This window comes from Sceloporus undulatus, chromosome 4 (genome assembly GCF_019175285.1).
Source record: "Sceloporus undulatus isolate JIND9_A2432 ecotype Alabama chromosome 4, SceUnd_v1.1, whole genome shotgun sequence".
NCBI classification, from domain to species: Eukaryota; Metazoa; Chordata; class Lepidosauria; order Squamata; family Phrynosomatidae; genus Sceloporus; species Sceloporus undulatus.
This window is the reverse complement of record NC_056525.1, coordinates 101,184,833-101,197,615: the sequence shown is the minus strand read 5'-3', so window position 1 is coordinate 101,197,615 and position 12,783 is coordinate 101,184,833. Positions and strand designations below refer to the sequence as shown.

General features: G+C 38.6%; 1 protein-coding gene across 1 annotated transcript in view; it reads left to right on the top strand.

Annotated features, from left to right (window-relative positions):
* Positions 1-12,783, top strand: part of LOC121929002 (vitellogenin-2-like) — a 40,566-nt gene that overhangs the window by 869 nt on the left and 26,914 nt on the right. Inside the window, 9 exon segments of the mRNA XM_042464326.1 lie at positions 1,592-1,743; positions 2,702-2,953; positions 4,941-5,102; positions 6,749-6,897; positions 7,582-7,732; positions 7,815-7,972; positions 8,235-8,400; positions 9,982-10,107; positions 11,807-12,022. Of these exon segments, the coding sequence (XP_042320260.1) occupies positions 1,592-1,743; positions 2,702-2,953; positions 4,941-5,102; positions 6,749-6,897; positions 7,582-7,732; positions 7,815-7,972; positions 8,235-8,400; positions 9,982-10,107; positions 11,807-12,022 (1,532 nt within the window).

Genomic DNA, 12,783 nt, shown 5'->3' with positions numbered 1-12,783 from the left:
TACTCTAGCACTTACATGGCATGACCTTAAGACACATGAACACTTCAGGGAGGTTTCTCGGAGTACAGTTAGGTTTCTGAAGAAGTTGTGTGTCTCCTATGGACTTTTGATTTAGTTTACAGGATCACTAAAAATAATTTGGGGGAATGTGTGGGTGCTGGTTGCAGACCCCCAAAGGAGTATCTAATGAAACTCAACTCTAATTGCAAGAGAAAATGAAAACCACGGGGCCTCACTGTCTCAGCCCCCAAACTAAATGTGTTTGCTGTAATAATGGGAAAGAAGGAATTGCAGATAATGCATTATTCTGTAATGTGTTGCCTACAAGTTCTTCTTTAAGTTACCAACTAGAGAGGAGGGAGGAAGGAGGCCACGTGTCCTACTTTGCAGAAGATTGCCCTTTATTTGAAAGGCTGGCAGAATACAGCCTTTCCTTGTTTCATTTCAACGACGGCAACTGTGGCCTTCCAGCCATTGTTGTACTACATTTCCCATTAGCTCTAGCTAGCATAGTCACTGGCAAGGTGCCATAAGAGTAGTATTCCAGAAACATGTGGAGGACCACAGTGGCTCTGACCAGTCTACGTCTGGTTCACCAACTGCACAGCATGACATTATGTCAATATAGCTATGCTGGATTTACCGCGTTGCACTATTGTGCAACTGATTGTGCAACAGCTGGCACAGCCATGTACTACCCTATTGCATAACAGTCAAGCCAACTCTCTACTCACTGAGAAGGGCTGGACTTATACAACTTCTTAGACAGTGCTACTGCTTGCACAATGGTTTACATTTGTGCAACAGGGCTGACACAATCCTAAAATACCACTTTTACACACCCTCTGGAAAAAATGCAACTGTTTGCACAGCAGAGTTTATGCCAGCATAAACCACAGCACCATTTCATTCAAAGAACCACAAGGAGGGAGCTATGGGATTGCTAGCTCATGGTTGCTGCTGGCTCCTGCTTCCTTTCCTGGCTTGGTTCAAACTAGTGGTATAAACTATAAAACTCTTAATGGCATGGGGCCAAATCACCCTAGGGCCCCTAAATCATCAGTTGAGGGTCAATCTCCCCTTTGAATGCCCTTACAATCTAAGACACAGAGATTGACCTGAAAGGAGAGGGTCTTATCCGTTTTCCTCTGGCCCCCAATTATGGAATTACTATAGAAAACCTGACCTTTGTTGTATTTTTCGTATCAGATGAAGACCCTTTTTATTTCGATGGACTTTTAAAAAAACTTGTAAAGTAATTGATATTCAGATCATAATCTCTGCAGTTCACAATTTTCATTATGTTGTGTGGATGATTTTATGGTTTTCTTTTGGGAGGGTGTGAGAGGTCTTAGGTTCCATAATTGTGGTTGAGACTATTTTAATCTCTGCTCTCTTTAATTGTGGTTGTTTTGTTTTCAAGATGATAGAAATGTTATTTGATTGTTGGTTATTATTAGAGATTTCAAATTGTTTTAATTTATATCACTTAGACAATTTTGGTTATTAATAAAGAGTAATAATTAAATACAATGGGTGCTGCTTGTGGTTGGGAGTACAGGTAGTAACTACAACAAATTCCCTTTAACAGAGCCGGGTTTTAGTAATGTCAAAACTTACCTGTACAACTATGAAGGACTTATTTTGAATGGGCTGGAAAAAGATAACTCAGCAAAGTCTGGCATAAAACTGACATGCCAAGTAAAGATCAGCAGAGTGTCTGAGGAAAACCATCTTCTTAAGGTAGATACCAATACTGTTTTCTAATTTTTGATTATTAATAAAACCTAGGAAGATGTCTTTCTTTTTATTTTTCTTCCCTTGGAATTTTCTGGAGACAGATAAAATAAATGATATTGTTCTGGGAAAATTGGAATATCATGAAAAGTTATATAATAACACATGGAGGTATGGGGACAGTTCATGCCATGCCAATTGGAAGACTGGAGTGCTGTAATCCAAAAATGAACTTTCCAAGCCTCGTGTAAGCCTTCTGTAAAGTTCAATAGAGCTTGGTAATAAACCATGATACCCAGTGTACCTTTCTGATCTCATTTTTCATGTCAGAAAAAGGAGATTACTTTGTTTGCAATATTTGTGCACTTTTACTTGGAACTACACCCACTGTATACCGCAAATAGAGGATCTCATAGGATACACTTGGTAGTTAAGTCTCACTTGCTCCACATTCAAGCTGAAGTACATCTTTCTCTATTTCTCCTGTATGAATGTTGTCATACAGGCATCACTAAGGGTGTGGGGGGTGCAGATCACACATGTGGTCACATCTCAGAGTTGGGGGCCACTTGGCGTGCTGGTGGGAAAGAGCTGCTTTTCAGATCTGGTGGATCTGCTGGCTGGGAGGGAAAGCAAGTCTTCTTTCTTTCCCACCTGACCAGCTGCTCTTTCAGACCCAGAAAAGGCTGCAGGATGACAACACCATCCCACTCCTACCAGTGGCTGCTGGTGGGAAGGAGCTGCCTTCCAGGTCTGGCTGGGTAGGAAATTGAGTCACCTCTCTTTCCCATTCAGTCAACAGCTCTGCCAGAGCTAGAAAAGGCTGTTGAAGTGAGATGGCGGGAGGTATTTAAAAATCATCCACACTGGGTGTTAAATATACAAGGTACACTACTACTGTTGTCCACTATTTATATGCTGGGAATCTAATTCAATTCAAATCCTCACCAATCTGTTTTCTCAGGTGCTTTCTCCACAACTGGAAGAATACAATGGGATCTGGCCTGGGAATCCATTCACCAAAGCATCCAAAGTTACTGAAAGAATTGAGCAATGTTTTGCTCAAATATTTAAGTTTGAATACAGAAGAGGTCGTGTTGGAAACATTTATGCCCCTAAAGATGTCTCCATTATGTGTGTTAATATAATAAAGGGCATCCTGAACTTGCTACAGATAACTATAAAGGAATCACTGAATGTGTATGAACTACAAGAGGTTTGGAGTTTTTTTTTCTTGTTAGCATCTCAAATGATTCATTATGAAACACACATCCAGGTTGTAAAATTCTCAGAAGATTTTACAGGAGCACCATCTTAAAGTGCTCGGTTGGGCTTGCTGTGAACCATTAACAGGCTGCTTTCTGAACATTTAGCAATGAATGATGCACCATCCCTCAATGGCTGGGCTGATTTTATAGGAAACATTGCATTTGAAGAAATGTGAAGGGTTACCGATGTTCTATAAATCCCACTTGATTCATGATGATTTACACGCTCAATTTGAAGCTAGAACAATCAAGGGAAGCATGTATGTGTGTGAATCACTTGATCAAATTATAGAGCTCTTGAACTGGAGGGGATTTGAAGGTCCCTGACAGACCAGGCTGAATACCAGACTACAAATCCCAGGATTCCACAGGTTAGGGCCATGACCGTTGAGGTGGTGTCAAATTGCTTTATTTCTGCAGCGTGGATACATCCCCAGGATATGAGGTAGTGTTTGATTTTTTAGTGCAGATACCCAGCTTTATGGTCTCCATAGTAGCAACCCCAAAGGGCATCCAAGCTGTGCTAAACAGCCAGTTTTAGCAGCTTTCATCTCCACCAGAAGCAATGTTTGCTAAATCTATCAGATCTTGATTGTTCATTCAAGATCAAAGCGCATATAAATTACCTCAGAAACAATTCATGCCAGTAGATGGTTGCTGAGGAAATCCATCTCCCTTCCTTTAACTCCTGTAGGGATTACAGTTAAAATTAGAGGGAATGACTTCGGTGGCCAATGATGCCATCATTCCTACTATTCAAAAAGTTCTGCTGCTTTGGCCCCAGAAACCTTGATTCTCCTACCCCATTGCTCAAAGGCAACTCTAAGCTTTACCAATATTTCTGTCAGACTCTGATAGGGTAAAAATTTCAAAAAATACCACAACCAGTGTATTAGTCCACACATTGCCTACAAAAATCCCTTCCTTGTTCAGAACAGAACAAAACCTATGGGTATATTTTCATATGTGTGATAATCACATAAATGTATTTGTAATGGGGGAAGCCATGCCCAGTTGCTGCAGGCAGTGAAATATCATAACAAGCAACTGTCACATTTGAGAAACTACACTTGTTCACTGTTTCTTAGGTGGGAGTGCTTTACTTGTATTAAACTGAATTATTTAATGCAAGTCTTTCTAGGTGTAATGGAATCTGGAAAAGTAACAAACCAAATCAGGCATCAGCTTATCTGCTATCCAGATTCGGTGATCATTGCACTTTGAGAATGAAAAGAAAACTTGTACAGGAAGCTGCTTCATGAGGCATTATGAATTTCTTCTACGGATGTATGTGTTGTACACAGAGAAAGCTGGTGTGCTTAATTTCAATTGATTCCCTGGTATTTTATGCACAATTAACTTTTCATAGATTGGCAATAAAATACTTTTTTCAGTTGTTTCCATCTGAATCCATAGGGAAACTGCTGGTAAAAAAACAGATATGAAAAAGAGATATAGGCCCTTGCCTCCATAGTTTATTGATTACTTCTTCCCTCCTGAAAAAAAGAAATCAGTTTCAAACAAACTCTTCCCCTTGAAATACATTTTGCCATGGCTTTGTATTTCACTGGCTACAGGCCACAAGTGAGAGTGTTGTTGCATTCCTTCTGTGTTGGTGGATTTCCTATAGACATCTTATTGTACAAATGGAATGATGGACCAGATGGGTCTTTGGTCTGGTCCAGCAGAGCTCATCTTATATATTTATGACATGGCTGTCTTAACTGTTTTGGAACTTTTGCCTTTGAGACCAACTTGTCTTGCTGTGCTGTGCTCATGGTTTCTCTTTTAGCAAACAGCATCCTAAATTATATGAGTTAATAGGAGGAAGAGGATATGTGGAGGATACAGCCTTGCTGTTTAAGATGGGTGTGATTTTTGAACCAACTTAACCTTAGATGGTATAATTTAATTGTGTTCTGATGCCCTTTTCAGGTTGGTGTTGGGGGTACCTGCCTCACAAGGTACATTATCCAAGATAAAAGGAAAGATAATAAATTCACTGTTCTGAGAAGCAAAGATCTCAACAACTGCACAAATAAAATTGTGAAAAATATTGGAATGGCCTATGTGAGGCCTTGTCCCACATGCCCAGTGGTAAGGAGCCTTAATCGTACTATATAAAGAACAAAAACAATAATTAATGTATATGATTTGAAAACAAGCAGGCTTCAAAACATATAAACCAAATTGATCCATAATGGATCTACAATCATTGCTACAAGGGAAGTGATGTCATACTAAGAGGCTTTCTAATTTTGCAGCCAGTGAAATGCAGTGTAAATAATCTCAGATGCATACTGTAAATATATAAATCTGCCCTCCTTCAGGACATAATGATGCTCCTTTTGCAAACAAACAAACAAACAAACAAACAAAAACAAACAACCCCCCTTCATAACCATTGATATTATTATTACCTCTTTTTTGTGTAATATTTGCTCATGAATTTGAACATGTTGCTTGAACAGTTGTTTCCAGGAATTTTTAAAGCCATTTTTATATTTTTAAAAAGTTAAACAAGGAGTTTAATTGTTTTACAAACAACTAAAATGTAATAATTTACAAAATGTTACTAATATAATTAATTAATTAAACAATTAATATTAATAAATATTAATAAATTATTAATATTAATACATGTTCATATTAATAAGTTAGAGCCAGTATGTTATAGTGGTTTGAAGATTGGACTAGGATATTGGGAGACCAGGGTTCAAATCCCTATTTGGTCATGGAAACCTGCTGGGTGACCTTAGACAAACCACACTCTCTCAGCCTCATAGGAAGGCAAAGGCAAATCCACTCTGAAGAAATTCTGCCAAGAAAACCCCATGATAGGTTCATCTTAGTGTTGCCAAAAGTCAGAAATTACTTTAAGGAATAGAACAAAAAGAATAATATTAAACTAGTAACTAATACAATACGTCTTTTTTTAAAGGTTACACAATGCCAATACGATACAATTTTTAGGTCAGATACTTGGGTGGGGGGACTGGATTAAAAAGGCTGATAATACAGGAACATGGGTTAATTTCTAAAATGAATGAAAAATAAACAAATATTTTCATTCATCTCTGTTTTGTTTCTATGAAAATGAGATAATGAATGTGAGAAATCAAATAAAACCCTTTTGTGTTTTATTTACTCCACCTCCCTTGAAAATCTGCCCCAAAGAGTTTTCTAATCATCCAGAGCAGACTTTGAAGGTGTTTAGGGGCAGCAGAGCAGCAGCGGGAGAGAGGGAATTCCTGTTTTTTTCTGCTGGATGTATACTTTTGTATAGGTGTCTATAGATGAGTAGTTTCACAAACACAACAACTCTACTGGCTTTGACACTTCCAGAGTTCTGAATCACAAAAACAGAGCACTCTAAAGTGGCAATGCAAATGGGATGCTTAGAAAATATAATTTCTGTGTTAATTACTTATAAATATTAAGGTATTTTGTTCAATCTATCTGAATATGTAGTGCGTCTGATGCTGTAGGAGAGAAGCACCTAAAAAGGCATGTCATTAGATGGAAAGCTCCAAGACAATAGCAATCAGAAAATAGGGTGGGACATGGTGATCAATGTGGAAACAGAGCATTGACAAAAAAGAATGTGGAAACAGAGCACTGACAACAGCGAAAAGAAAAATGAAGCAAATGAAGTTGCCAGAAACTAAACTAAGTGAAAACAATAATTTTCCCATCACTAAAGAGAAATAAACAATCCTTGATTCTTTATTTGTATTTTTAAGAATATCACAAACACAAGAGGGACTGTGGCATTCAACTACAACCTGAAATATATGAACTCTGGAGCCCTGATTACGCATGTTGAATCCCAGCAAGTTTATGAGATCTCCCCATTGCATGAACTTAGTGGTACTGCTGTTATGGAGGCAAGGTATGTCTGATCGATAGTACTGAATCAACTCTGTCACCAAAACTATGTTCTTGTTCATATATTGATGTGTATTACTACATTTATCATATATCTCCCATTGCTGACTGACAGCTGAAAATGTGACCCATACAAATGCATTGTGATGGAGGTGGCAAGAGATAAGTTCTGTCTTTTATGTTTGACTGGCAGCACATGTGATGGAAATCCCTCCATGCTGTTGTCATCTAGTGAACACATTAAAGTTAACAACAGTTTTCTATGTTCCTTTGAGACAAGCAAACTCCGGTTATGAACATGAGTCCCATACTGGGAGAAAGGTGGGATATTAATTAATCAAGCAAGCAATCAAACATGGAGCTTTGTGGTATTGCTGAATGAGTCTAAAGATCCTTACATTGACCATTGCTCTCTAGCCCTTGAAATCTGGGATCATGACTGGTTTTCCTTTTCCAACTGTGTACCCCAGCAATGTTCATATTGTCTGGGGATGATGGGAACTATAGTCTAACACATCTGGAGGCCACTGTATTGGGGAAAAATGCTTTTGCTTATGGGTCTCACTCATTGAAAGTGAGTGCATTACTATAGTGTTACATTCTAGACATCTGACCGGTCATCCTCCCTTCTCCATTTTAAATACATGCCTCTCTCTCTCTCTCTCCCTCCCTCCCTCCCTTCATGCAGACAAAATATGACATTGACTGAAACTATCACTAACCAAGAGAGAATGCCAGAGACCCTGATGCAAAACCATGGGAATCTCTATTACCAGTTTCAAGAAGACCTGCCCCAGATGGCTTTGCATCTGATCAAAACTAATAACCCTGAGCCGGGGGTAAGAAAACTAATGAAAGGTCCAGCAAAATAATCCAATTATTCAAGAAAAGAATGCCACATGATCTTTTTTTATCTTCTAGATTACAAAAAAGTTAGATCAGCTAGTTCAGCAGAACCAGCTACAAATCGATGAAGAAACTCCAGTGAAGTTTTTGGAACTTATTGAGCTTTCTCGAGCAGCAACTCATGAAAATCTGGAATCTCTCTGGAAGCAGTTTGCGGACAGGCAGCTATACAGGTAACTGTTGTTTATCACATGACATTTCCTGGTTTTCTCCAGTTTAACTCTCATTTAAATCCCATTTGCCCACTAGTGTGGTAAAGCTCTTAGTCTATATCTTTATCTATATCTAAACCTCATTGAAGCTGGCATGTATAAGATATCCATTCTTGACTAGATAGAGCCTTAAATGAAAAATGCATGGAGACAGAGAATTTGCTTTTCAAACTTTGAGTATGGGTTTTTTTTACAAATCAGTAATCCATCCTTTTCTTTACAGGCATTGGCTATTGAATGCAGTTGCTGTTGCAGGCACCTCGCACACATTTTTGTTCCTGAAGCAAAGAATTCACAATGAGGACCTAAACCTCTTTGAGTCTGCTGTCACTCTCACTTTGGCCTTCCATTTAACAAAAACAGACAAGCTTATCTTAAAAGCTGCAGCAGTGAGTATATTGCATAGGTGTATGCTTCCATGTCTTTTTCTGAAGAGTTTATCAGACAAGGGAAATTGGAAGTATAATCCAATGGTAATCTGAACGCAATAATGGGGTTTAACATTATTGCGTGATAACCCACTACATGCAAATTCGGGCAATGGGAAGTCAGTCCAAACACAATCGTGTGGTTTCATGTTATTGCGTGATAGACTGCCACACGCAAATTCGGGCAATGGCATGCTATTTTCAGGCAATGGGAAGCCAGTTCAAACACAATGCGCATTCACGTAATTGTGCTAAACTAGCAACTGCAAATGCGTTCTGGTTCCACTTTTTTTTCATTCGAATTTAAGAGAAATTTCTCCTGTTTGATAAACTCCTATATCTGCTTTTTATTTTTCATAGACATAGAACTGTCTGAAGATAAATAACAAAGAACCATAAAGATATGAATATTTTTTTCATGTCCTCCTTACACTAAAAAGGAAATGTACCATTTTTCTGACCTGTGAACTTTTTGAGCATTCTTACATCTTTGATTTGTAATAAACAATTTCATTGCAATCCAAGTGTCTGAAAAGATGCACCATTCTTTTGCCTTTTAAAAAATTGAGAGTAAAGTGTGTTCAGAATTTCAAAAACTTATTTTTGGACTATCACTCTCAGCATCAGGGGAAAGGAATGGCAAACCTCCTCTGAACAAATCTTTCTAAGAAAATCCCATGATAGGCTTTAGGGTTGCCATAAATTGGAAACGATTGAAGGCACACCACCACTACAACAACATAACTTACAGTATCTCTTAGCCAGCATGGCCTCTGGCCATAGTGGCTAGGGATTATGGGTGTTGCAGTCTAGAAAAGTAACACCCCCAAGCTCTGAGGGTGCTTATAACTGGGCCCATGTAAGGACTATGTTGAATAACTGCCGACATCAATATTTAACTCAAAGATTAGTATATTCAGTAGAACAAATAAATAAATTGCTCTCACTGTCCTCGTCCTTAGTTGCCTGGGTGGCCATTTAATGGAATGTGCTTTTATTTACAAAGTCATGATGCCATTACTTCAAATATGAAGATGCAATATAATGGGGGACACAAGGGTACCATGGCCAATCAAAATAAATGTCAGTGTGAGCAAATAAGGTCAAGATCAGCAAGAGGGAAGGAAATTTAATGGTCTTGATATGGACCTCTGTACATTTGTTTTGCACAGAATGTCAAACATGATGGAGAATAAAATTGAGCTTCTCACACAAATTCAAATATGATACAAGTCAAGTAGTTTCACAAGGTTTATATGATTATGCAAGACACAGTAAATGAAGGTATGGGATAGTGGACAGAATGGGGAACAGAAAACTTTATTGTTCCTGGTTTCCAGCTTGCAGCATTTCATGGCTGGATGTTCTGGGAGTTGCTGTCCAGAAAAGTAACTTTCCCAATATGGTTTCAAGCAAGCATTTGCTTCAGATTTTTAGTCATTTAATTATTTTTGTATGCCACACTGAACATGAGAATGTTGTGTTTCAAATACACTTCTAGCAGATATTTTTGTTACATTTACCTTGTTATTACCTCTGCAGGATCTAGTGACCAGCGATGCTGTCCAAAAGTCCTCGGTGCTTCACAAACTTGCTTACCTGGCATATGGTTCCATGATAAACAGACACTGTTCTGCCTCTCCACGTTGCCCAGCTGAAATTCTTCAGGTAAGGAAGTAGTGTTCCTGTTTCCTTGGTGCACAAAATGTTGTCCATACATTTCTGTGTTGGGAATCAGGCTTGTCAATAATGCCATTATTGAGACTTATTAAGTCAGTGATAAATCTATGCATATTTTGACAAATGCTAGAAGAAGCTCTGCCCCACTCCCACCCATGCCTACTTCTGGAGAGTTGCCACGATGGGAGAGAAGATGCCGACTTTTAGCAGTGCTAGGGTTATCTGAGGATGAGGCCTAGCATTCAAGAATATTACAGTTGGCTGAAATGTATCATAAGGCATCCAGATTCCAAATTTGTGGTTCAGGTGCTGTAGGCTATTTTTATAGGAAGGAGCTGGCAAACCCATCTCTGAGCATTCCTTGCCTAAGTAAACTCTATGAGACTCATGGGGTCACCATAAGTCAACAGATGACATGAAGGCACATGTACACACAAGGATTGCTGCCACACTGCAGAATTAATTGACTGCTTTAATTGTAATGGCTTCATTTTATGAAATCCTGGGATTTGCAGTTTGTTGTAGCATCAAAGCTCCCTGACGGAGAAGGTGAAATATCTCACAGAACTACAAATCCCAGAATTCCATAGCATTGAACCATAGCAGCTAAAGCCATGATGCAGCCAAGGTTTGAATACTGTTTTTGATCATGCCCTGGTGCCTTTGGATCTATTTACTACTAGAATGCAGCCTTTGGAACTGTTCCAAAATTGAATTTAGACCTCAAGCTGAAAGAAAGTCCTTAGCTTTGCTTTGGAATGTCATTAAGATCCTTTCACCAACACCCCTGACCTCATCTAAACCATGATAGGTAAATTCCACACAATCAGAAAGCAAACTCATATTCAACACTATAGGAGAGATTAAGTTTGCTATAAAATCTTTCAATATGATCATGTCCCTAGAGGGGATTGATTCATTGGGATGACTAATGGATTCCACCTTTGCAATTTCTGATATTAACTGAATACACCCATGGGCCATTGCCACACTTGCTAATTTTTTCAAGGAAATTTTCACACAAATGGGACACAAAGAACTGTAGATGTGCAAAGAAACAAAACTGTCCCCAAACTAATCCACAACCAGTTGCTATTTGCTAACATTAGCATTACTGCTCGTTCAGTTTCTGATTTGCAATAATTAAAGCTTTGAGACCAGAAAAGCCAGTTTCTCAGTCTGGGGTGCTGGATGGTGGAGTAAATAAAGATACACAAAAAAGGGAAGGGACTGATCTTATTCATGTGGAAAACCAATGCTGATCTGAATGAAAAATAAAATTGATGGAACATTGGCACAAAAGAACAACTGTCAGCATTTGTTTAAAACTTCAGAGATGTATTTCTGACCTTTGTGTAGGCATTACACTGAGGGTCTGGTGTGTGTGTGTGTTAGTGTGCATAGTTACAGTGTTGAACCACACTTCGGAGATCCAGGTTGAAGTCCAGATTGTGCCATGTAACTTCCTGGGTCACCTTGGGCCAGTCATACTCTCTCAAACTGACTTGCCTCACAGGGCTGATGTGAAGGTAAGTAGAGATGAGATTGATGTATGCTTCTTTGAGCTCACTGAAGGGATGATAAGACATAAATGCCAAGAATAATTCTGTACATAATAAAAATTACTGTTTTTCTAGAAAAGATGGTCACATCATTTACTGATTTTAGATACTTCTTGTGTTTTCAGCCTCTCCATGATCTTGCTATGGGGACTGATAAAAGCCATGAGGATGACATAGTGTTGGCTCTGAAAGCCATAGGAAATTCAGGACAACCAGCCAGCATCAACTACATCAAGAAGTTTCTCCCAGGGTCTTCGACTGGCACTGATGTTCTGTCAGAAATAGTCCAGAGGCAGACACTCTTTGCCTTGAGGAAAATATCAAGGAAAAGAGCTGCAACAGTAAGCAAAGCCATTACTAATCCAACAAATGGTGCACAACAAAGGTTAGATGCAATCCAAGGCAATGGCTGTAAAGAATGCACTTTGATGTAGGGCAATGGGAAAGATTCATAACTGATAAAAGCCATCCACAGCATAAATGATTTTGCTAAATGTATACAGTGGGATCTTGGTATCCAGAACCTCCTAAGGATACCAAACAGTTAAAGAAGTATCAGACTGAATAAATTATGCAGTGTAGACACAGAATTAATCTAGACCCAATTACTATACCATAAACAAATACACACCTATGTACTGGTGGTTTTTGAGGACAGCTGCTCTTCACTTTCCATTTTTAGTTGCTCTTTTGCATGCACAAATCAAATCTACATTGATTTGTTGTGCAAATAAATTTAATGTCAGAATGAGGCTGAGATTCTGGGAGTTGTAGATGTGCCAAACAAATAACATTTTAAAGCTTGAGATGTGAGAATTTTCATAGAATAAATTCAAACAAGGAGGATGTTTGTGAGAATGGTGTACCTTATGATTACCTGTGCCTGTGTATGGTATCCCTGAGCCTCACACAACAAAATACATGCCATGTAAGTTGGCAGGATGCACTTTAGATTCCAAGGTCAGTTTCCAGCATCTTTGGTTATGTGAGCTCAGGTAGCAGTTGTGAAAAGCATATGTCTAAAATTTGGAAAGCTATTGCCCATCAGGGAGACAATACTATGAGACTAGTAAAAATTCCATGCATACTTACTAAAAAAATA